Source organism: Mus musculus, chromosome 9 (assembly GCF_000001635.26).
Source record: "Mus musculus strain C57BL/6J chromosome 9, GRCm38.p6 C57BL/6J".
NCBI lineage: Eukaryota > Metazoa > Chordata > Mammalia > Rodentia > Muridae > Mus > Mus musculus.
In genome coordinates, this window is record NC_000075.6 from 108,284,330 (window position 1) to 108,309,307 (window position 24,978).

General features: G+C 46.6%; 4 protein-coding genes across 9 annotated transcripts in view; 3 read left to right on the plus strand and 1 right to left on the minus strand.

Annotated features, from left to right (window-relative positions):
- Window positions 1-6,113: 6,113 nt before the first annotated feature.
- Nicn1 (nicolin 1) lies at window positions 6,114-12,169 on the plus strand. Of its 2 annotated transcripts, none has more exons than NM_001364505.1 (6): window positions 6,114-6,333; window positions 9,007-9,183; window positions 9,602-9,715; window positions 10,117-10,188; window positions 10,557-10,664; window positions 10,739-12,169. In NM_001364505.1, the coding sequence occupies exons 1-6, from the start codon at window positions 6,202-6,204 to the stop codon at window positions 10,778-10,780; spliced, it is 645 nt and encodes a 214-aa protein (NP_001351434.1). In that variant the 5' UTR covers window positions 6,114-6,201; the 3' UTR covers window positions 10,781-12,169. The 2 variants fall into 2 exon arrangements, with proteins under 2 accessions (NP_001351434.1, NP_079725.1); NM_025449.4 differs by having other exon boundaries at window positions 10,560-10,664.
- A 406-nt stretch (window positions 12,170-12,575) lies between these two features.
- Amt (aminomethyltransferase) lies at window positions 12,576-17,973 on the plus strand. 2 transcript variants are annotated; one of them, NM_001013814.2, is made up of 9 exons: window positions 12,576-12,696; window positions 12,799-12,966; window positions 13,383-13,463; window positions 14,439-14,570; window positions 15,051-15,129; window positions 15,416-15,561; window positions 16,205-16,385; window positions 16,744-16,899; window positions 16,991-17,973. In NM_001013814.2, exons 1-9 carry the CDS (start codon window positions 12,607-12,609, stop codon window positions 17,167-17,169), a joined length of 1,212 nt encoding a protein of 403 aa, NP_001013836.1. In that variant the 5' UTR covers window positions 12,576-12,606; the 3' UTR covers window positions 17,170-17,973. The 2 variants fall into 2 exon arrangements, with proteins under 2 accessions (NP_001013836.1, XP_011241196.1); XM_011242894.2 differs by lacking the exons at window positions 12,576-12,696; window positions 12,799-12,966; window positions 13,383-13,463; window positions 15,051-15,129 and having other exon boundaries at window positions 14,482-14,570.
- A 652-nt stretch (window positions 17,974-18,625) lies between these two features.
- On the minus strand, window positions 18,626-21,830 carry Tcta (T cell leukemia translocation altered gene). 2 transcript variants are annotated; one of them, NM_001311156.1, is made up of 3 exons: window positions 21,393-21,830; window positions 20,997-21,051; window positions 18,626-19,924 (listed from the first exon to the last, which is right to left on the minus strand). In NM_001311156.1, the coding sequence occupies exons 1-3, from the start codon at window positions 21,613-21,615 to the stop codon at window positions 19,882-19,884; spliced, it is 321 nt and encodes a 106-aa protein (NP_001298085.1). In that variant the 5' UTR covers window positions 21,616-21,830; the 3' UTR covers window positions 18,626-19,881. The 2 variants fall into 2 exon arrangements, with proteins under 2 accessions (NP_001298085.1, NP_598747.1); NM_133986.2 differs by having other exon boundaries at window positions 20,997-21,099.
- Window positions 21,831-24,978, plus strand: part of Rhoa (ras homolog family member A) — a 31,784-nt gene continuing 28,636 nt past the window's right edge. Inside the window, exon 1 of one of the 3 annotated variants that reach the window (NM_016802.5) lies at window positions 21,831-22,224. The gene's annotated coding sequence lies outside the window, so the exon portion shown is untranslated. Of the gene's footprint in view, window positions 22,225-22,467; window positions 22,748-24,978 lie in introns of those variants that run through there. The other 2 variants (NM_001313961.1, NM_001313962.1) reach the window with 2 other exon arrangements.

The following is a 24,978-nucleotide window of genomic DNA, read 5'->3' on the forward strand; positions in this document are numbered from 1 at the left end:
GTTTCTCTGTGGAGCTTTGACTGCCCTGCAACTTGCTCTGTAGACCAGGCTGGCCTTGAATTTACAGAGATTTGCCTGCCTCTGCCTCCCAAGCGCTGGAATTAAAGATGTGTGTTACCACTGCCTGGCAAGAAAATAAGAAATTTAAATAAACAATTTTTAAAGCCTAAACTCTGGGCTAAAGAGATAGTTCAGCAGTTTAGCACTAACTGCTCTTCCAGAAGACCACATGGTGGCTCACAACAGCCTGTATAATACCTGTTCCAAGGGACCTGGTGCCCTCTTCTGTCCTCTGAGAGTACTGCATACGTGGTACCGAGCTATAATCCTACAAATAGATAATGAATTTTGAACTCAGCGAACCAATAGACCTACACTTGTCAGTGCTGTGCTGTGTTGTGCTACTCACACCCACATTCCCGACAAGATCTTCTACTCACCTGTTTTCTGCCTGACCACACACGGCAAGCAGAGCTGGGGCTATAGCCCAGGGGAACCATGCTTACCCAGCATGCAAAAGGTCTTGACTTTGAGTTTCCATCACTTAAAAAAAAAAATCATCTTTCTCCCAAAACTGATTGGTATTGTAGTGTTTCCTAGGAGCTGCTAACCAGACTGTGAGGATGTCTTCCCATCCCATAGCACATTTTGTGGGCATTTTGTCTGGCTAGCATACACAGGCCGTTCTCTTAATTCCTTAGCATTTTTCAGGGTGGGGAGATTGACTGAACAGGACAGGACAGACAGACATGTCTATAATCTATAATTCCTAGTTCTTAGAATACCCAAGATACAAGATACAATCTGCAAAATACATGAAACTCAAGAAGAAGGAAGACCAAAGGGTTGACACTTTGCTCCTTCTTAGAATTGGGAACAAAACACCCATGAAAGGAGTTACAGAGACAAAGTTTGGAGCTGAGATGAAAGGATGGACCATCTAGAGACTGCCACACCCGGGGATCCATCCCATAATCAGCCTCCAAATGCTGACACCATTGCATACACCAGCAAAATTTGGCTGAAAGAACCCTGATATAGCTGTCTCTTGTGAGGCTATGCCGGTGCCTGGCAAACACAGAAGTGGATGCTCACAGTCAGCTATTGGATGGAACACGGGGCCCCCAATGAAGAAGCTAGAGAAAGCACCCAATGAGCTAAAGGGATCTGCAACCCTATAGGTGGAACAACAATATGAACTAACCAGTACCCCCAGAGCTCGTGTCTCTAGCTGCATCTGCATCATTGGGAAGAGAGGCCCCTTGGTCTTGCAAACTTTATATGCCTCAGTACAGGGGAACGCCAGGGCCAAAAAGTGGGAGTGGGTGGGTAGGGGAGTGGGGGGAGGGTATGGGGGACTTTTGGGATAGCATTTGAAATGTAAATGAAGAAAATACCTAATTAAAAAAAAACAATAAAAAAAGGGAAAAAAGAGAGAAGTTAACATTATTTAAAAAAAAAAGAAATGATAGTAAAAAATGTAAGCCACCCACCCACCCACCCATCCATCCACCTACCCACCCCTCCACCCACCCACCCATCCATCTACCCACCCACCCATCCACTTAACAAATGCTGATTGAGCCCTTATGATCTAGGATTTATGTATTTATGTATTTTTATCTTTTATTGCCTGGGTTTTTTGAAACAGAGGTTCTCTGTGTAACAGCCCTGTCTGTCTAGAATGGGCTCTGTAGACCAGGCTGGCTTGGAACTCACAGCCTCTTGCCTCTGCCTCCCAAGTACTGGGATTAAAGGCATGGGCCACCACCACCTAAGTCTAAGCTTCATTTTAATTGTTGGAAATATCCCCATAAACATGAGAGGCCAAGTTCAGCTATGTAGTTGATTGTTTGTTTGTTTGTGTATTAGTAGTACTGGAGACTAAACCCGCTTGGGGTCTACCTAATGCCAGCAAGTGTTCTACCTTTGAGCACTGCCCACCCCCCCCCCCTTTTTTTTTTTTTTTTTTTTTTGAGACAGGGTTTCTCTGTGTAGCCTTGGCTGTCCTGGAACTCACTTTGTAGACCAGGCTGGCCTCAAACTCAGAAATCTGCCTGCCTCTGTCTCCCAAGTGCTGGGATTAAAGGCGTTCGCCACCACCACCCGGCTCCCACCCCCTGTCTTACTTATTTTTAAGGGCCTGAATGTATGTCTGTGCACCATGCCTATCATCAGATCTTCCAAGATTGGAGTTACAGAAGGGTCATGAGCCACCATATAGATGCTGGAAATTGAACCCAGGTTCTCTGTAAGAACAGCCAATTCTCTTAACCACTGAGCCATCTCTCCACCCCTTATTTTTGTGTTTTTTTTTTAAATTGACTCACACATAGCCCAGCTGCCTTTTTTTTTTTTAAGATTTATTTATTTATTATATGTAAGTACACTGTAGCTGTCTTCAGACACTCCAGAAGAGGGCGCCAGATCTCATTACGGATGGTTGTGAGCCACCATGTGGTTGCTGGGATTTGAACTCAGGACCTTTGGAAGAACAGCCAGTGCTCTTAACTGCTGAGCCATCTCTCCAGCTCTGTCTTTTTTTTTTTTATTAATTTATTTATTATATGTAAGTACACTGTAGCTGACTTCAGAACTCCAGAAGAGGGAGTCTCTTATTATGGGTGGTTGTGAGCCACCATGTGGTTGCTGGGATCTGAACTCATGACCTTTGGAAGAGCAGTCAGTGCTCTTAACTGCTGAGCCATCTTTGTCTTAGGAATTGACCTTGCTATGCATCTGAGGCTGGTCTTGAACTCAGGACCCTCCTGTATCACGTCCCACGTGCTGGGATTACAGACCCACAACACTACTCCTGGCAATATATATATATATATATATATATAATTTATTTGTTTATTTATTTTGAGAAAGGTTTCACTTCTTTATACAGCCATGGCTTGGAATGCTTGCTCTATAAACTAGGCTGACCTCAAACTCAGATCTGACTCTGTCTGACTCCTCCTCCTGAGTCACCTGAGCCAGGTGGTGGTGGACTACACCTCCAGTCCCAACACTCCAGAGGCAGAGGCTTGATCTCTTGAGTTCAAGGCCAGCCTGATCTTCAGAGTGAGTTCCAGGACTACCCAGAGAAACCCTGTCTTGAAAACAAACAAACAAACAAACAAACAAAAACAAAAACAAAAGAAAAAAAAAAGAAACCCGAAACAGCTACATTATTGCATGATATTTGTGTGTGATGGCACAGATCTTTCCCAGGATCATGAACTTAAAGAGCGATATAAGAAGATTCAAAAAGAAAACAAAATAAAACATAACAAAACCCAAAACCTAGCATAAGAGGTTGGCTTCTGTCTTAGTTAGGGTTGTGCTGCTGTGAACAGACACCATGACCAAAGCAACTGTAATAAGAACAACATTTAATTGAGGCTAGCCGACAGGTTCAGAGGTTCAGTCCATTATCATCAAAGTGGGAACATGGCAGGCATGGTGCAGGCAGAGCTGAGAGTTTTTTTTTTTTTTTTTTTTGATTTATTTATTTATTATATGTAAGTACACTGCAGCTGTCCTCAGACACTCCAGAAGAGGGAGTCAGATCTCGTTACGGATGGTTGTGAGCCACCATGTGGTTGCTGGGATTTGAACTCCTGACCTTCGGAAGAGCAGTCGGGTGCTCTTACCCACTGAGCCATCTCACCAGCCCAGAGCTGAGAGTTCTACATCTTCACCTGAAGGCTGCTAGCAGAATACTGTCTTCCAGACAGGATGAGGGTATTAAAGCCCACACCCATAGGACACACCTACTCTAACAGGGCCACACCTTCTTATTGTGCCACTCCTTGGGCTGAGCATATACAACCCATTACAGCTTCATAGAAAAGGACTAAAGAGAGTAGAAACAGAAACAAAAGCAGTATAAAGTGGATACAGAGAAACAAAACAGTTCACATTATGTTACCATTTTTGTGTTTGGGTTGAGGCAGATGGAATACTATTGTGCCAATGCAAACTGGTCTGTTTGGGAAAGCTGGCTGCTATTTTTCTAATCCTAACTTCTTGGAAATTCAGGTAAACAGTTTAATTTCATCATGGTGACGTGGATCTTTAGTATGAGTGATTCCATTTTTATTTTTAGCCTAGACTATCAGGAAATAGTGTAGGAGCTTAGCCCAGTAACTATGGCTCTTTATAATTTCTTCTTCAACAAGAGTACAATTTGGCTTATATCTATCATGATGCTACTTCTCAGTAACTCGTTTAATTAAAAAATATTGCTTAAATCTTAGCTAAACATTTCTTTGTGCATTATGGATATATGTTGTGTTTGGTACAATGTGTGTGTATGTGTGGGTACGCATGCCTGTGCTCCAACATTTGGAGGTCAGGGAAGGATCTGGGTGTCCTCCTCTATGCCTGTCTGCCTTATTCCTTTCACAGTCTCTCATTGAACCAGAATCTCCCTATTTGGCTAGGCTGGCTGGCCATTGAGCTCCCAGAATCCTCTTCTCCATCCTGCCAAATGCTAGGGTTACAGACATGCACAGTAGTGCCCAGCTTTCTTTTATTTTTAACAGAGGTTTGGGGGACTCGAACTCAGGTCCTCAAGCTTGCATAGCAAGTGCTCTTACTCACTGGATCATTTCCCAGGAATCCCTCTTCCCACCACACATACACAAAGAGAGGGTGCCTCTGTGTAGTCTTGGCTGTCCTGAAACTTGCTCTGTAGACCAGGCTGACCTCAAAACTCAGAGAGATCTACCTACCTCGGCCTCCTGAGTGCTGGGATTAAAGTGTGTACCACCACTGCTAGGTTTAATTTTAAGCTATGTGTACGCAATGCACAAGGGGCTGTGTAGGGGTATGTACACATAAGTTCAAATTTCCCTAGAGGCCAGAAGAGAGCATTTAAGTTACAGGCATTCATTGGAGCCTGATGGGAGTTTTGGGAACTAAACTTCATTCTCTGGAAAAGTAGCAGGGGCTTTTAACTGCTAAGCCATCTCTCCTGCTGCATGGACTGAAATTCCTGACCATACACCTCAGATTCTTTAATGTTCCCAAATGCCTCAATATAAAATGTAAAAGGAAAACTTGGTAGGTTGGCATGATAACACATACCTTTAATCCCAGAATTATGGAGGCAGATGGATCTCTCTGAATTTGAGGTTTGCTTCATCTACATCTGTAGTGAGATCTTGTCTCAAAAAATAAACAAATCCCAAACCAAGTATTTGCCTCTTCTCCGGTCAATCAATTTATTGACTGTTTTGCTTTTTTTTTTTTTTTTTTTTTTTTTTTTTTTTAGCTAGGGCCTCACATAGCCCAAGCTAACCTGAAACCTACTACATTCATGAGATTAGCCTTGAACCTCTGATCTTACCGATTCTGCTTCTACCTTCCAAGTGCTGGGTTAACTAAAGTGTCACCAATGCCTGGCATTTTATTTCTTAACTAAATTTTACAATTTTGGTGGGATTACAGGAGTGAATCAATACCTTGTGACCCCACTTTGTTTGTTTGTTTGTTTGTTTTTGAGACAGGACTGGCTTGGAACTCTCTTTGTAAATCAGATTGGTTTTAAACTCTCAGTGATTCACCTGCTTCTGACTCTGCCTCCTCAATGTTGGGATTAAAGGCTTGCACCAATATACCTGATCTGGTTTGTAGTTTTAAAAATACCATAGTTCCGAGGTCAGGAAAAGGTGCCATATCCCTTAAGTTGCCATATACCTCGGGTTGTACCCAGATGGATCTTGTGGATGCTATGGAGAAATAATTCCTTTGTGTAACATCCTTGGCTGTCCTGGAACTCTCTGTAGACCAGACTGGCTTCGAACTCGGAGACCTGCCTGCCTTTGCCTCCCAAGTGCCGGGATTGAAAGCGAGTGACACTAAACGCCTGATTGTTTTATACATCTTAACCTAATAAAGTAGCAGAATTTAAGTGAGGGATAAGACAGCCCAAAGCATTCTGGATCCTTTGGATAAAGAACGGCTCGACGGTTGCCCGGAGCAGCCCGGGAGGGACTTACAGACGCGAGGATGATTGGTTGAAGAAGAACTTCCGTTGACATTTCCGACTCTTGACCCGCCCTGATCATCGGTGATTGGCTGAACTGTTACAAACGTTATGTGGCCTGGGAGTTGTAGTTCTTTTGGTTGATAAGGGACGCCAATAAGAGCTAGTGGTTGGATGGAGACTGTGAGCGGTGATTTTGCTTGGTTGTAATCTCCCAAATCATGTCCCGTGTGTTGGTGCCCTGTCATGTGAAAAGCACTGTAGCCCTGCAAGTGGGCGACATGAGGACCTCTCAAGGTCGGCCTGGCGTGCTGGTCGTCGATGTCACTTTTCCCAACATCGCGCCTTTCGAGGTGAGCAACCCCCCATATAAGCGATCAAGGCTTCTGGGCGGGGAATACCTAGTAACTTGGGCGTTTCCTAGGCATTTACACAGCTTCTACAGTGTCTCTTGCTTTTGCGAATTGGGCCTATTCAGAAGCATTTACAGTCTTTATTAATAAGCTTTATTAAATAGACTAGAGTTTCCCGTCCTATCCTCTTCAGCATCTCTTCCCAGTGCCCAGGATATCACTGGAACTACAATTTGAATCTCAGTACAAGTGAGAGGATATTTGATTTCGGCCGTAGCTGCAATCGTCAAACAATGATGCAAACGTACCATTCCAGTGGCCCCTGCCACAGGTCAGGTGCAACCTAGCCTTCATCTAGGTCCTCCTGGTGACTTGTTTCCAATCCCTAGTTGTTCTTCCATTTCAACTGACAGTGACAGGGCGTTGCATGACCTCAACACAGGACAAAGGCTACCTCTAATGGCATAGCATCCTTCCCTTACCCACCCTCTTGGCTCTATGTGCTTTGTATTACAATATGTCATTCTCTCGCAAGATGTTGCTTCCCAACAATCTGGGGAAACCTAGTTAATTGATCCGACCCTGGAAAATCTGAGTCAGTGTGTTTGAGGTGGATCTTTGACATCTATATTTTTATTTACTTATTTAATATTTTTATTTTAAAAAAGCTTTATTTTAAATCTATGAGTGTTGTTTTTGCATGTCTGCATATATACCTTGTGCATGGCTGGTACTAGTAGAGGCCAGAAAAAGGTTCTGAATCCTCTGGAACTGGAGTTATGAACAGCTGTGAGGTGCCGTGTAGGTGCTGGGAACCAAACCTGGTCCTCTGCAAGAGCACCAAGTACTCTTCATTGCTGAGCCATCTCTCTAGTCCTGATATCTGTGCTTTTGTGTGTTTTGTTTTGTTTTGTTTAAGTTCCATAGGTGATGCTGGTGTGCATCGAGATGGAAACTACTGCTATGGCAGTTGGTACTCTAGGCTCCCCAAACCCCTCCAGTGCAGGATCCTACTATTCTTCTTTTTTGCTGTTGCTTTTTGTTTTTCGAGACAGGGTTTCTCTGTGTAGCCCTGGCTGTCCTGGAACTCACTCTGTAGACCAGGCTGGCCTCAAACTCAGAAATCTGCCTGCCTTTGCCTCCCAAGTGCTGGGATTAAAGGCGTGGGCCACCACTGCCCGGCCCTACTATTATTCTTTTTTTTTTTTTTAAAGATTTATTTATTGTTATATGTAAGTACATGGTAGCTGTCTTCAGACACACCAGAAGAGGGCGTCAGATCTCATTACAGATGGTTGTGAGCCACCATGTGGTTGCTGGGATTTGAACTCAGGACCTTCAGAAGAGCAGTTAGTGCTCTTAACAGCTGAGCCATCTCTCCAGCCCTCTTTTGTTGTTGTTGTTGTTGTTTGTTTGTTTGTTTTACGAGACAGGGTTTCTCTGTGTAGCCCTGGCTGTCCTGGAACTCACTCTGTAGACCAGACTGACCTCGAACTCAGAGATCTGCCTGCCTCTGCCTCCTGAGTACTGGGATTAAAGGTGTGCGCCACCACGCCCAGTTCCTACAATTATTCTTATTCTGGTCTAAATCTGCTAATTCTGAGAGAGAGATGGAGAGAACTTCTGCTAGTACCAGGCTAAAGGACATACTCAGGTTCTCTCACTCTGGTACTTTTTAAAATTTGCTACTTTTGGGAGGGGTGGGGATCTCAAAAATCCCAGAGTGGCCAAGAATAGGGGAAGCTTATCATGAACTTCTGATCCTCCTGCCTCTACCCCTCAAGCACTGGATTACAGGTATACATCACAGGTGTACATCACAGGTGTACATCACAGGTGTACATCACAGGTGTACATCACAGGTGTACATCACAGGTGTACATCACAGGTGTACATCACAGGTGTACATCACAGGTGTACATCACAGGTGTACATCACAGGTGTACATCACAGGTGTACATCACAGGTGTACATCACAGGTGTACATCACAGGTGTACATCACAGGTGTACATCACAGGTGTACATCACAGGTGTACATCACAGGTGTACATCACAGGTGTACATCACAGGTGTACATCACAGGTATACATCACAGGTATACATCACAGGTATACATCACAGGCCTGGTTTATGTATTACTGGGCATCTAGCGTAGAACTGCAAACATGCTAACCAAGGCAAGCACTGCACCAGCTGAGCCACATCCTCAGCCCAATACATTACCTTACCTATCTTCGTTGGTCCACTTAGCAAGCTCATCCAGGTTTCACATGTCCATTTTCTGCTTTCTTCGGGGTTAAGGTTCTGACCTCCGATGCCATCTCAGATATGTTGGGATGGTTTGTTTGAATGACTTACAGATCTGTGAGCACTTTTAGGAAAGCAAAATTGCATTTGGGCCACAGTAATTGTTGAATTGTCTAGCAAAAGTGTGCATTCTAGCCGGGCGGTGGTGGCGCACGCCTTTAATCCCAGCACAGGGATCCCACTTCCACGGAGGCAGAGGCAGGCGGATTTCTGAGTTCGAAGCCAGCCTGGTCTACAAAGTGAGTTCCAGGACAGCCAGGGCTATACAGAGAAACCCGGTCTCAAAAAACCAAAAAAAAAAAAAAAAAAAAAAAGTGTGCATTCTAAAAAGAAGAGACAATGTCACTGTGTCGTTTGTATTCTAGTTGCAGGAGATCATGTTTAAGAATTACTACACAGCTTTCTTGAGCATCCGTGTTCGTCAACAAAGCTCCATGCACACAGCAGCCAAGTGGGTAACTTGTCTTCGGGATTACTGTTTGATGCCTGACCCACACAGTGAAGAGGGAGCCCAGGACTATGTATCACTGTTCAAGCACCAGGTCAGCTGGGCCTCAGCATGGCCAGGGAATACTGGATGGGGACTTCCTGCCTATGGATTGAGCAGAAAAGCAGGAGGAAAGAGTCGGGCAAAACTGGGCTGGACTATGGCTTTCAGGCTGGTACTTTGGAGGGGCCACTGTTCTGTCCTTCATTTAGACTTGGAGAAGCATTTGGTTTTACTGTAGATTGGGAGGTTTTTGGTAAACGAGCTAGGTCTTCAGTGGGTCTTTTATGTATTTGTTTTGTGAGAAAGGGTTTCTCTGTGTAGCCCTGGCTATCCTGGAACTTGCTTTGTAGACCAGGCTGGCCTTGAACTCAGAGAAAGGAGCTTCCTGCCTCTGCCTCTGCCTCCCCAGTGCTAGGATTAAGTGTGCACCACTACGCCCTGCTCAGTGGGTCCTTTGGTATGTGTGTCAGATGCTGTGTGACATGAACAGAGTGCTGGAGCTGCGTCTGATTCTGCGGCAGCCATCACCACTGTGGCTGTCTTTCACAGTGGAGGAACTGCAGATCTACCAACAGGGACCAAAGGCAAGTGACTTTGCAAAACCTACTGACTAACCCTTTACTGTAAAAGCTTCTGGCTCTGACGAGGAGAGATGGGGCACTGGGGTGGGTCACAAGCAAGGATAGTGAGACTCTGAAGGAAGCCCTCATGGAAGCTGGAGTATGAATGCAGGAGTCCATGATCAGATGTGACTGACGTTCTGTGTCAGAATCCCCTGGCCTTTGAGACCGCTCACTACTTTTGTTGCTTATGTTCCTGGGTTCCCCTTCTGCATAAAAGGAGAGTTTTATGAGGGTCCCTTTGATGTTATGGTTCTGAACATGGATTTCCCAGTGTCTTAGGCTCAAGGGTCCTTTTCTTTGCTCCCAGGTGCCAGAGCTCTTAGATTCTGCCTCATTGAGGTCATTATGCCTTTGCTTTGCAGAGCCCCTCCTTGGCGTTCCCCAAGTGGCTTTCCCACCCAGTGTCCAATGAGCAGCCTGCTCCCCGCCTTGAGGTAAGCTCTCTAACACTGGGTATTAACCACATATACATGGTTCTAATGTCTAGAGCACAAAAAAAGTGGGCCTCTGGCTATCCTGGGGCTACCTGGAAATGTAGCTCAGTGGTAGAATACTTACTACCCAACACCACAGACATTTGGGTCTGGACCTAGGGCCTATGGTTCAATGTCTTCTTGGGAGCTCTGTGGGCTTTGAGTCATCCCTGGTTTAAGCATGGGTCTTGCTTAATGACCATCAGGCTATAACTGTTCTTCAAGTTATCTGGGAATGTTACTGGTTTCATCTGCAGTGCTCCATAGCTTATATATATCTAAGGGCATTTCTGGGGAAAGATTCATGACCATGTTCCTTCCTTCTGGAGCAGGGTCTCCCAGATCCCAGCAGAGTGTCCTCTGAGGTGCAGCAGATGTGGGCACTGACAGAGATGATTCGGGCTAGTCACACTTCCACGAGGATCGGCCGCTTCGACGTGAGTAACAGTGTCCCTCCCCCTTGCTTCCATCACTTTGAGCGGCTCAACACTGATCGTTTCTTGTGTTGCAGGTGGATGGCTGTTATGATCTGAATTTACTCTCCTACACATGAACAGCAGCTTCTACGTGAGATGTTGGCTTTCTGTGCCCATCTAGATGGGGTTTGGCCACCAGAGGCCGTTCCCTGTGCATCCAAGTTCTATCTGGGCAAAAATCTGCAGATTGGGAATTCTTGATACCCATCCAGTTGTTTTAGCATGAATTCCTAGTGGGGGCACTTCTGTCTCTGACTGTCTGACATGTAAATTCAGTCTCTTCCTCTCAGAATTCACCGGTTCTAATTAGAATCCTTGAGCTCCTCTTGCTTGTCCTGCCAACACGAACACCCCAGTCTGCTACCATTTCCCCCCATTGCTGAGATAAACCTGTCACTTGTAGCAAGGAAGCCACTGTTGTTTTGACACTCATGACCTGGGAAGCTTGAGGAAGACATACCCTCTATTCATTCCTCTGCTTCTGCTAGTAGCCCTTGTCCTTTTGTATTGTATCCATGAAAAGAAAATGTCCTAGAGCCAGGCATGGCACACACCTTTCATCTTAGCATTCTGTGAGTTCAAGATCAGCCAGGTCTACACACTGAATCCCAAGGCCAATCAGGGCTACATAGTGAAACTCCATACTAAGAAAGGAAGGAAGAAAGAAAAGAAAGAAAAAAGGAAGAAAGAGGAGGAAGGAAGGAGAGAAAGAAAATAGCTCTCTTTGAAATTGTCTGCTTCCAGCCTGGGAGGCGAAGATGAGACTTCTGGGAGCTTGAGTGCTTAAGTCCCTACAATTGCTCCTGAAAAGTGTTCTGTGTCAGTTCTGGGTAGGTGCTGTTGGCACAGCTGGGGCCAGAGCACGAGTCCTCCCTTCGGACTATTTGTCATCAGATTCAGCATGAAGTACATCCAACGATCCCTGTCCCTTCTCTCAGTTGCTTCTGCCCGTCATGCTCAGGGTGCTGAGAGAGCCCTGGGGGAGTGCGTCCAAGCCAACGTCTCACTGACACTCATTGAGGCTGAGGCCCTCCATTACCCCAGAGCAACCACTAAATGAGGAAGACTACTGCTCTTTCCTGTGATCAGATTGTTTCCCTCTAGTCCTTCCTGGCTTCGTCCCCGGGCAGTATTATTAAGCCGTGCTGCAAGGTGTCTCAGATCTGGAAAATTGGACACGAGTATATGCAACAGTTTTCTGGGAAAGTCTGGCCACCTTTGGTAGCTACCTTGCATCTCTGCAGTCAGCCCTCTTGAAGGTCCTGTCTTCACCTACAGGATCATAGTTAAGCCCCACTGACAGGGTAATTACCATAGTCCAGTGTTCAGGGAACAATGGTCCTCAGTACACTTGGGCAAAGAGGATCCTGAAGTGGCAGGGGCTATGCATAATTCACAGCTGTGTTCCTAAGTTCCTAGAGCTGGAGCTAGTGTACGGCAAGATCAATAAATACTTGTGGAATATGTGACTGTGTCAGCTGCTTGTGCCTAGAGGGAGAGCTAAGATAAAAGGCTGGGCCAGCCAGGGTACAGTGCTGGCCTGGAGGGCTTCACTCTCCAGTGATTGCTCCGCCTCCCACTGCTATTTGACCTGAATCTGTAATTCAGGCTTTTCAAACATTTGGAGAACTTTGACCTTCTGGAGGCTGGGAGTTCTAACCCCCAATTCTGGTTCTAGGCAGCCTATTCTGCTCTGAACTTGTTTTGATTAGCTTGAGGAAGAGCCTGAGGCCTTCGGGAGTCAGCCTCAATTTAAATCCCAGCCTGCCCTATGGGCTTCCCGCCCCCTGTGGACTAGAAAGACCTGTCCAGGCTGGGTTTGGACTACATCTCCCAGCGTGCCTGGCAGAGTAGTGGCTTCAGTGTGACTTCAGTGTGCCGGCCGCACCAGTTGCGGGTGACAATGCATCGGATAGTCAGTGTGGTAGCCCCTCTGGGTTTTCGCCTGCAGGCACAACCCTTGGTCCAGAGTCGCCCACTCAGTTCTGTACAGGTGGGATAAAGGATGCTGGAATTTGTTATTGGTCTTGGAGGGTGGGGGAAGGAAACTGATGGTGACTGGGGCCCTGGTGGCACTAAGTCTGGCTGTCTACAGGATGTGCTCCGCAGGACTCCACTCTATGACTTCCACCTAGCTCATGGAGGAAAAATGGTGGCGTTTGCAGGGTGGAGTCTGCCTGTACAATACCGTGACAGTCATGTTGATTCACACCTGCACACACGCCGGCATTGCTCTCTCTTTGATGTGTCCCACATGCTACAGGTGAGTCAGGGAGGATCGGGCCTTCTTCCACGTCTACAGAACTGAGCTCTGCAGCTTTGAGGCTATCTTAGAAGACTAAAGTGTTAGGGACTCTAGAGGGCTAACTCAGGAGATCTGATGATGATGTATCTTTGATCTCTCCTGCCTGCTCCTGTGGTGTGTTTTAATGCCCCGGGGCTTGCTAGATAGAAATTGGTTTGGTATCTCAGTAAGGTGTTAGATCGCCTTGAATTTTTAGATGTTGCTTGGTTGCACGGAGGCTGGGAGGGATCCTGGAATTGAGAAGGTAGGACCTCTGCCCTCTCCAGAACCAAAAGACCAGTAGTCACTTCTGGGCTGGACTGGAGGATGCTTGCCTTGCAGCCTTTTAGATTACAGATATTGCAGTGGCCTGGGGCTTTCCCTATTTTCCCTAGACCAAGATATTTGGCTGTGACCGAGTGAAGCTGCTGGAGAGTGTAGTGGTTGGAGACATTGCGGAACTAAGGCCTAACCAGGTGAGCCTACTTTACTTCTTCTCAAAGTGTGTTTTCAGTCACGAGCCAGTAAACAGCTTACACCCTTGCCTCAAGTGTAATCAGCAGCCAACGGCGCACGCCTTTAATCCCAGCACTTGGGAGGCAGAGGCAGGCGGATTTCTGAGTTTGAGGCCAGCCTGGTCTACAGAGTGAGCCAGGGCTACACAAAGAAACCCTGTCTTGAAAAACAAAAACAAAAACAAACAAACAGTGTAAGAAGCACAAAGACAGGTCAGATACAGCTTTTCAGGGCTTGCTATCTTGATGGAGTCTTTTGAGTCATTTCCAGATATTCAGCTTTGGAGCAATATCCCAGCCTTACTCCATTGGGTTGGGAGGCCAGAGACCACCATTTATATACCCTGACCTCTCATGCTTCCCATATCTTTGCTAATTAAAGTGTGGTCCTTAAACCAGGAGCCTCTCCATCTTCTAGGAATATGCTAAGGCACTGCTCTGGACCTGCTAAGCCATAACCTTGGTTTTACTAAGATCCCTAAGTGTGATCTATCAGTCTCAGGTTTTGTCCCTCCAGTGGCAAAGGCTAACAATGTTTGTTTGTTTGTTTGTTTTAACACATTGCTGAAGAACATAGTGGGAGCCTGCGAGATCATGAAGATGGTTTTTGAAGCTTTTAAGCCTGGAGGTTTGCATATGGGTGGAGTTACCTGGGTGGAGTGAAGCAGTAGTTCCTAGGTCTCAGAGTATGAAATGAGTTTCTAAGAACTGAGTAGTGAGGGAGCTGAGTCTGGGGAGACCCCCTGAGATGGGAGGAGTGAGGATGTACTTGACAGATGGAGAGCAAAGGCCTGGAGCCTTGAGCCTTACCTTGTACGTTTTACCCAGTACTGTGTTCATGAGTTTGCGGTAGCTGAATGGACTTAAGTATGTTTCTGGCTCATACTGCTTGGCTTCCTGGATCTGGAGACAAACGATGCTCTTCTTTATTCATAGGGAACACTCTCTTTGTTTACCAACGAAGCTGGAGGCATCTTAGACGACTTGATTGTAAGCAATACTTCTGAGGGGCACCTGTATGTAGTATCCAATGCTGGCTGCCGGGACAAGGACTTGGCTCTCATGCAGGTACTGCTGCTGCACTTTATTCTAGGTACTTTGTGTTTATAAAGAAGTTCTCAATGCAGATAGGGGCTCAGAGAATGACTCTGGATAACAGAACAGTCAATAGACTCAAGAGCAGGCCTTCCCTGGTACAAACCAGTGTTTGAGGATAGGCACTAGAGGAGTTGGATAAAGCTCACCCTGAAATGAGCATCCTCAGGTGAGGGGAAGGATCTGCAATGTCCAGTCTATTGTAGGAGCTCAATAATGATCATAGACACTGATGTGTTTTTTTTTTAAAGATTTATTTATTATTTATTTTATATGTAAGTACACTGTAGCTGTCTTCAGACACACCAGGAGAGGGAGTCAGATGTCATTAAGGATGGTTGTAAGCCATCATGTGGTTGCTGGGATTTGAACTCAGAACCTTCGGAAGAGCAGTCAGTGCTCTTAACCACTGAGCCATCTCTCCAGCCCTGATGTGTTTGTCTTATATTTCAGGACAAGGTCAAGGAGTTCCAGAACAGGGGCCTGGATGTAGGCCTGGAGGTGGTAGAGAATGCCCTGTTAGCTCTGCAAGGTGAGATGCCAGATTGGAGTTAGAGCCAGCCCTTGCCTTCCTGGCTTTATTTGCATGGAGGCTATATGGGGAAGATGTGGATATGATATCTGCACACCACAGTTCCAAAGTTAACCATTGTTTCTCTCCTCTCACCTACTGCAAGGCTATCCATAGGCTAGGGACAAGGGCATTCTCTCTCCACTTGCAGAGTTGGGCTTGCTTGGGACTTCTTCTGCTTTCTAAATAAGGGCTGTAGTCCAGGGGGTGTTGGGTTCAACTCCCTTGGTTATTCTCTTTGATCTAGGACCCACGGCAACACAGGTGTTACAGGCTGGGGTGACAGATGATATGAAGAAACTACCCTTCATGACAAGTGCTGTGATGGAGGTGTTCGGTGTGTCTGGCTGTCGTGTGACCCGCTGTGGCTACACAGGAGAAGATGGTGTTGAGGTAAGTCAAGAAGTAATTACTCTACATGTTATCACATTTCTAGCAGGAAGATCTTAATTCAAGGTGGCTAGGTTTCCATAGTGAATTCCAGGCTAACCAAGACTATATAGTGAGAGCCTATCTCAATGAAAACAAAGCCAAAACCAAATCAAAATCCTAAAAGAAGCCAGGCGTGGTGGCACACACCTTTAATCCCAGCACTTGGGAGGCAGAGGCAGGTGAATTTCTGAGTTCGAGGCCAGCCTGGTCTACAAAGTGAGCTCCAGGACAGCCAGGGCTATACAGAGAAACCCTGTCTTGAAAAACCAAACCCACCCCCCCCCCCAAAAAAAAAAAACCTGTCTCAAAAAAACAAAAAATAAAATAAAATAAATAAAAAATAAATCCTAAGACAAAAAAGATCTACTTGTAAAGCTTAGATCGGATAGCGCATGCCTATAATCCCAAAACCTGGGAAATAGAAACAGTCCAATCATAAATTACAGACCAACCTTGGCTAACTGTCTCAGACAGAGGAATAGGATTGGGAAAAGTGGGCAATACACTGTAGTGGTAGAGAGTTTTACTCCTGCATGACCAAAAGTAGTAAAAGTAGCTACAGCATTCAAGACACTGCCTATCTGCTCTCTGTTCCTTTGTGCAGATATCAGTCCCAGCAACAGGGGCAGTCCACTTGGCAACTACTCTGTTGAAAAATCCAGAGGTAAAGCTGGCAGGACTAGCAGCCCGAGATAGCCTGCGCCTGGAGGCAGGCCTCTGTCTGTATGGGAATGACATCGATGAACATACTACACCTGTGGAGGGCAGCCTCAGCTGGACACTGGGTGAGCCGGGCTAGCAGTCAAGGGGGTCCTGAGAGCTAGAATACTCTTTAATGAAGCCAGCTAGCCCAGGACTACTCCTAAGGTTGTGTAGTCTGGAACAAGTGACTCAGCCTTGCTGTGCCTTCATTCCCTGAAGGTGCTACTGTGGCTTTGTCTATTATAAACTGAGGGTCCTACATATGGCTTCCAGAGGGTAGGTGATGGTTGGTTGACTGACTGTAATTCAGGGGAAGAATAGTAGAGCTCAAGAGGCCAAGTGATGTTTAATTGGTTGTCACTTGGAGTCTTAGTAGTAAAGACTTCCTGTGCTTAGGGCTTTTGTGAACTATGGCTTACAGTCTGGTGTGTTATGTTCCAGGGAAGCGCCGCCGCATTGCTATGGACTTCCCAGGAGCCAAAATCATTGTTCCCCAACTGAAGGGTGAGGTACAGCGGAGACGTGTGGGGCTGATATGTGAAGGGGCTCCAGTGAGAGCACACAGTCCTATTTTGAACACAGAAGGCACTGTGATAGGTAAGTGGATGGGGATACTGGCTGGCAGGTGTTCAGGATAGGGATACTGAGCTGGCAGGGTGGTGCTAACTTATGGCCTATGCCTGGACAGGTACTGTGACCAGTGGCTGCCCTTCACCCAGCCTGAAGAAAAATGTGGCGATGGGTTATGTGCCATTTAAGTACAGTCGACCAGGGACACAGCTGCTGGTGGAAGTCCGGCGGAAGCAGCAAATGACAGTGGTTAGCAAAATGCCCTTTGTGCCCACCAACTATTATACTCTCAAGTGAAGATGGCCCATGGGGAAGCCCTTCCCTCCAGGAGTGTTTCTCTAGAGGGCATGGCATAGTGCTTAGTCAGAACAGTGGAGTACAACTCCCACGGGTGGAAGCTGAATGAGGTTTGCTGGGTCTGCTTAGGGTTGGGGAGAGAATCCTATCTAGAATCTTTCCCTTACAAGCCATTCCAATTTTAGGGCCCAATTTTTTTTTTTTTTTTTTTTTTTTTTTTTTGGTTTTTCGAGACAGGGTTTCTCTGTATATCCCTGGCTGTCCTGAAACTCACTTTGTAGACCAGGCTGGCCTCCAACTCAGAAATCTGCCTGCCTCTGCCTCTGAGTGCTGGGATTAAAGGCGTAGGGCCCAATTTTTAAATGACAAATCACCTTACTTAATGTCCTGTTTTAGCCCACAGTCCCACTAACCTTAATCTGCCTGGTGCTGACTTTGGAACAAAGGTCATCCTGCCTTTGTGTGGAGGGTAACACCTCCGCCCACCTCACTATGGCTTCTCTAATTTCAAAGAACTATTACTGTGGGCAGTATGGACTTAGGTACCTTCTCCACTTTGCATACTGCTGCCTTTCCTTAGATAGAAATGACTCCTGACGTGGTGTTGGCTGAGTTGTTCCTGTGTGCAAACATAGAGATGGCTAAGCAAACATGGGACTCACCCTTCCACATTCTCTAGTCAACCCAGCCTGCTGTGCAGCAAGACATGGCTGGTTTAATACTTGGGCTGACCTCGGTCAGTTGTTGTGAATAATTATACTTTACTAACTCTTGAAAAATAAAATTAATTTCTTTCTTACTTGCTATGGTCTCTAGCTTCCTTGTTCTTTCGTCACTGGATTTCTGGGGTGTCTTTTTTTTTTTTAAAGATTTATTTATTTTATGTCTATGAGTACACCATTGCTCTCTTATGACACACCAGAAGAGGCCATCAGACCCCTTTACAGATGGTTGTGAGCCACCATGTGGTTGCTGGGTATTGAACTCAAGTCCTCTGGAAGAGCAGTCAGTGCTCTTAACTGCTGAGCCATCTCTCCAGCCCCTCTGGGGTGTCTTCTTAGCCTCTAAGACAGGCTCTAAGTAGGATTTCCTTGGAAAGGGCCAGCTATATGAGAACTAAGGAATATAGAAGTGGTGTGCTGGTCTATCCCTGTAATCCTAGTACTTCTGAGTTAGAGACAAGAGTATTGGGAGTTCAGGGTCATCTCCAGCTATATATTGAATTGAAAGTCAACTTAGAAAACATGAGACACTAGCTCAGCTCCCCCAATCTCCTCCCAAGTCCCCAAAAAAGCTAACGGGGATATTGTCCACCACCATTGCAGTGAGTTGGCACCACGTCGTCACCTCTGCAAAGTGCTGTATGTTGGATCCTAAGGGCAATATACCCAACCAAGATCCCTTACCAGTTGCCCATGTGTACACAACACTTGTCTTGATTGAATAACCACACCACTGATACACTTCTGTGTTTAATATGCCACATCTTCAGTTGCTCCTGGGGTGGAATGTGAGACCTTGACTCTTGTAGTGATGTCAGTGGGTGGGCATGAGGCTGTGAAGAACATCTTGCCACACAGATGACATCTCTGGAGTAGGTGCACGTGCACGAGGCGCTCAGTACAGTTCACCTATAGTACACCTGCTAAAAGTCTCAGTAGGCAATGGCTGCCAGATGGCTATATGACATCTAACAAAGAGACAGTGGACACCTGAGGTAGCTAGTAGCCCAGCAGAGACAGGAGTACAACTGTTAGAGGAGATAGATCCAGGACCACAATGCTTTTAGGAACCACAGTGCTCTGAGGAAGTGGTGTTTTCATGGGGACACTGGCTACCCACCACCTTGGAACCTCTTCTGACCCATGGTGAAGGGCCCAGAGCTATCTGGCTTGTGGCTTGCTCTTACTGCTATTCCTAGAGGCTGAAATGAGGCTGGTGGACTCTCAGGACTAGGCCCTTGTCAAGATGGGAAGTGACAAGGTAACAGGGCACAGTGAAGTCATTGCACTAACTACTTAGTACCTCCCTAGGAGGGAGCAAGTACAGACTAGAAAAGCCTGTGGGTACTTCAGCAGTGGAGAGCTAGCCAATACCAAGGCTCTTAGTGAGATGTCTCTTAGGAATTCAACTTGTCCTCAAAAAGAACAGAGAAACAAGTCAGTGGGAAATGATAACTTCCTCTGCCTGCCTCAGACCTAAAAGATTGTAGCTTGGCCAGGGAGGGACAGGTTTGGTGCCCTAATCCAGGCCAGGATTAGCTGGCTTTTTGCCTACGAAGCAAAGCCAAGAAAGTCAGAGTCTATGGGAGAACTGGCTTTCTTTCTAAATCTCAGAACTGGCCAACCTCGAGATTCCTCTTAGAAGGACCAATTTCTCTAAGATTACATCCCCAAGGGGATGACTAAGTCAGGAAAAAGCCAAGGTGAGAAAGGGACCACTGACCTCCTCAACCAAAATGTTTCTAAGCAATGACCCTTGACAAGAAGTCTTTCCTTTTGTTAAGAGACAAACTTCACCTGCCCAGTACCTGAAGCTGTTGGAGGCAAGGCTGAGGGCAGTGGAGGCTCACCCTGGAAGCATCATGGTACTCCAGTCCCCCAACCCCAAGCCCTCTGCAGTTGTCCAAGGGGTCTGGACAGCAGCAACAAATAGCATAGGAGCCAGCGGACCCAGCGATATCTCTGGAGACCCTTCTGCTGCTGCCTTCCCTTATTCTCTGTGCGTTTTGAGAGCTTCATTTGCTGCTATCTCCCTGAAAGTAATGGAGAGAAGCAAGGTTATTTCATCGATCGCGGAACAGTCCCTGACATTGGTTCTTCCTTTGCTCCTTCTTGGCTAAGCTGGGCTCAGTACAGCTTATAGTAGAATCTAGACTTCTTTACTAATCTCTTGTAGTCCCTGCTGGGTCTACTATTCTCCTACCTTATGGTGCTTAGCTAAGACAGTGGTCACCTTCCTAATCCATGTATTGCTTTCACTCTTGAAGCCCTTTGTCGACTTGCCATAAGAAGAAGCTTATAAAGGCAAATTAGATCAGGCAACTGTCCTGCTGAATCAGCCCCTCAACTGTTCCTTCTGCCCTTGTGCTCCAAGTTCACCATCACAGCCTGATCTAGTCTCCTAAAGTTACATTTCCCCTTGCTACTGGGTCTTGTTTTATCTATTTCTTTTTCTTTTCTTTTCTTTTTTTTTTTTTTTTTTGGTGTTTTGAGACAGGGTTTCTCTGTGAAGCCCTGGCTGTCCTGGAACACACTCTGTAGACCAGGCTAGCCTCGAACTCAGAAATCCACCTGCCTCTGCCTCCCAAGTGCTCAGATTAAAGGTGTGCGCCACCACTGCCTGGCAGAGTCTGAGTTGTCCTTGTTTTCTGGTGTACTGTGACCTCTGCCGTGTGGTAGAAGCTCAGAGATTAGCTGAATGAAATGTCCTGATAAGTAAGCTGTTGTTTTTAGAGATTAGGAGGTTGACTTGATGAGGTCGTATGCTAAGAATAGAGACTGTTAGGCTGGGGGTTATAGCTCCAGTGGTACAGTACTTGCCTAGAATAGATGTTCTTGCCTTCCTAAAGAAAGACTTCCCAACCAAGGGATTTGTTTTCAATAGACCTGGCACATCACCTTTCTGAAATTAAGGTAACACCACCATCCATCCCCACTGAACATGCTGATGAGAGGCTCTAAAGCCACTGGGAACCCCCAACTGGAATCCTGAGCTCTACCATTAGCCTTGAAGGATTCTTGCACAGCCACTAAGCTGGTGCACTCACATGCTGAGAGTTCTCTGCCTGTCAAGCATGGGGTTGGGATAGACAGAGATTTACTCACCATGAAGAGAAATGTGTGGAGCCATCAGGTGTGGATCCATTCTGGCCACCCAGACCTGGAGGCAGGAACACACCCATAGCTGCAGGAGGCTGAGGGTGGGGATCTGAGCAGGCAATAGCCCAGGTCAGGTCAGGGGCCACTGGTATAGTTTAATAGAGATTGAGGCTGGGATACTAGGGACTAGTGGTATTGTCCAGGAAGGGTTTTGAGAAACAGTTAACAACGTGATGATGGGCATGAGGGGCTTGTGGTGTAAAATGGTACGGGGTTGTAAGTCTGGGTACAGTGAGGCTCCTGGAGGACCAGTGGTAGTCTATGTGGACACAGGAGAACCCAATGGTACAGTATGGTGGTGGTAGGGACAGCCGGGCCAAGGAGGTTCGTAGGGAGCCTCACCTGGACGGTGATACAACCCGGTCACTGTGTTCCCGTAGAACCCCCAGGCCAGCTGGATGCCCAGGAGACTTAACACCAACCACAGCAGGAGCAGCTTGAAGAGAGTCACTCGCATGTCTTGTGTCTCCCACTCCCGCAGAAAGTCGCTGCCCAGGGTGCCCAGCGCTCCGAGCACCGTGGCGGGCAAAGCTTGCAGAAACTGCCCGGCCCAAGGCTCCGCCATGACTGGCCAGCGCCCCACCGGGAGTACTGTCACCGTAGTTCTTACTGCGCAAGCGTATGGTCTTCCGGGGTTAGGCCTGTCAGTGCGCACGCGTAATACAAGGCAAGGAAGATCTACTTCGCTTGCGCGAAGTGTTGGCAGTTTGGGGAGGGGTTTTTAAAACCGCGCAGGCGCACCCAGCCCCACCCTGCTTGCTTAAAGGATGAGTGATTCGGTGAGGATAAAATAGCAACTCGCTCTTTTATAGCCCCGGTGTTCCCGTCATGCTCCACGCGTCTGCCATGATTGGTTAAGCGTCTAGCTCTCAGGGCGTGGATGCGTTCTTGAGCAATCGTGGCTGAACTGAGAGTGTGCGCGCGTGCGCGGGGCCGCGACTGGCGCCAGCTCGAGCCCGCAGGGCGCTCGGGGCCGCGCACGTCGCTCCCCGCCCTCCCGCCACCGCCCGCCCTCGTTCGCTCGCGCTCCCCGCCCGCCGCCCGCGGTCCTCCGTCGGTTCTCTCCATAGCCCGCCGTCTCCCACGGAGCTGCCCGTCCTTGGCTCGGAGCTCGCGGACTCGCGGACAAGCGTCCTCAGCGCGAAGAGGCCGGACTCGGAGTCCTCGCCTTGAGGTGAGCAGGAGCATTTCCCTCCAGCCGCCTCGGCTCCGGGCCCGGCTGGTCGGCTGATCGGCAAGCACTTTTCCGGCCTCCGGCCCGTCGCCTGCCCGCGGTCGCGCCCCACCTGCTGCTCTCGGCCCGCAGCCCCTCGCCCCGGCCCCTGACCTGGGGCCCCGCGCCCGAGGCGGCGGCCCCGCCCGCGCAGTCCCCGGAAGCGCGCCCCGCCGCCTCCAGTCCCCCTTCCCCCGCCCGGCCGGGCCTGGTGGAGCCCTAGCCGCCCGCCCTCCTCGTCGCTTCCTCTCAGGGTTGCGCCGGGCTGGGCGGGGGCTCCCGGCCGGTCCGCGACCGCGCTGGGGTAGCCTGCCACTGCGAAGCGCGTGTGGCTGTCGGGAGTTGGACTAGGCAAGAAACTCTTTTACAACTCCATTTTGCCTTTTGCATTGAACGTGGATTATTAATCCCGTTCTATACCGGGTGAAGACAGTGAGGGTTTGGGTGGATTTTCTGTTTTGAGTGCCGTATTATTGGAGATTGTGTAAGTAAAAGATTGTTTTGAAATCTTAGCGGTTATGACTCTATGGGGGAAGGTATTTTCCAGTCGAAAAAACACATAATAATTTGGCGAGGTTGCATCAAAATAGATGCATTTCTGCTTAAAGTTATTACTTCAATTAAGAATCACTGATGGGTTCCCCTTTTCAGGTCGGTTTCGTAAAATTGCATTTTTTGCAGGCAAGTTGATTTAAAAAAAAAAAAGTTCATGTTTAGTAGCTGATAGTGGAAAATTTGACACCATTTTTTTTCTTTTTTGCCCCAGAATTGGTTCTACTTGTATTTTCTAATAGTCATCACTAAATTTTGACCTATTAGTTATTTATTTGGTTTTGTCTTCTGGTATATTTTGAAATAAGTGCTTTTTGCATGTTATATATAACATTATATATGTATAATATGTAGTACACGTATAATGTACATCCCCCATGCCAGTCTGAAAGGGGAAAACTTATATTTTAGGATGCGGTATGTGGTGAGAATTTTTAGCCACTTAGTGTCACGTGCCCAAATGTGTATGTACCATGTGGAATGTTTTTTTCACCTTTCATTGGCTAGTTTGAGCATTTGACTCACGTATTATTAAACTAAGAAAACAAGATCAGGTCTTAATATTGAAGACTCTGAGATGTTGTTTGGAGTATTTCTCCGGAGCAGTGACGTTTCTTAGGGACATAAAATATATGGAGCTTGTTTTTTTCCTATTTTATTTTCCTCTTTGGTGTTGGCTTGGGACACAGTGAACAGGTGCTGTATCTCTGAGCTGCATTTCAGCCTTACAACTTGGGATCAAACTCTAGTGCTCAACTTACATAGCTTCTACTCAAAAATCTACTGAACAGGAGAATAGGAACATCCACTCTACTGATTGTACCCCCAATAGATGTAGTATTTTAGACTGGGGAGGAAAAAAAAAACTTTAGGATTTACAAACCAATTCCGTTTGTAGGTGTGGGAACTGAGCTTAGGGAATTTTTTTCTCTTTCCTTCTGTGTGTGTGTGTGTGTGTGTGTGTGTGTCTGTCTGTCTGTCTCTCTCTCTCTTTCTTGAGAAAGGCTTATTACTCCGCAGAGAGAACAGTGGGTGTGATAATACCAGAAGAACCACTGACCTAAGACTTAATTTAAAAAAAAAAAAAAAGACACTGGGTCTGACCTGAGACCTGGAACTTAATTTGTAGATAAAGCTGGTCTCTAATTTCCACATGCTCCTAGTGCTGCCTCCGGAACAGTGCTGGGATCACTGGGTGTGTGCCACCATTCCTGCTGAGACTTAAAATGTTTGAAGGTCATACATCTAGTTAGACTACAACTATTTTTTTTTCTGTTATTCTCCATGTGCTGTCAGTTAAAATCAGAATTTCCAGGTTACTTCAGGTTCTTTACCATGCAGATTATGCATATTTGGGAAACAAATTTCATGTTTTTGTAAGTAGTTCCTTTCTGGCTAGGCCTTGCCTTTGAGTGTGTTGGTTTTCTTAAGGACCGGGTTTTGAGAGTTTACTGTTAGCAAAGATAAGGTAATGAGGTCCAGCTAGAATGTTTTCAAGACTCCTTTGAGTCAGTTTTAAATGGAATTGGTGAGAATTTGCATGTATCAAGTAGACCATGGTCTGTACATGTGTGAGAGTGGTTTTGTTGGAGTGATTTCATAGTCCTTTAAAAAGTCCATCTTGCTCTATTAGGGGTGTAAGTAAGTTACTAGAAGAGTGAAAACAGATCTTCAGAGCTGGGTGTGGTGGCACACGCCTTTAATCCCAGCAGGCGGATTTCTGAGTTCGAGGCCAGCCTGGTCTACAAAGTGAGTTCCAGGACAACGAGGGCTGCACAGAGAAACCCTGTCTCGGGAATAAAAAACAAAAACAGATCTTCAGGCGCTTCTTAGTCCATGGGTGGGGTTGAAGTAGTAAGAAGAGGTCAAGTAAGAAAAGCCAAACTAGTCTTTTGACTTGTCCTTAAAGAGCCAAAAGATCAGTTAACTTCATTGAAAGACTAATTTAAGATCAGAGGGTTTTTATAGACAGCATACTTAGTTCTATTGTATCATAGCTACTAGCAATGATGACAAATTGTGCATAAATGTTGAATATAAAAATAGGAAGTAGGTGAGGTGACAAACCTGTAATGAAACACTCCAGGCATTAGGAGGATTTCAGATTTGAGACCAGCTTAGGCTATATAACAAAATCCTGCTTCAAAAAAAAAAAATGTTCCT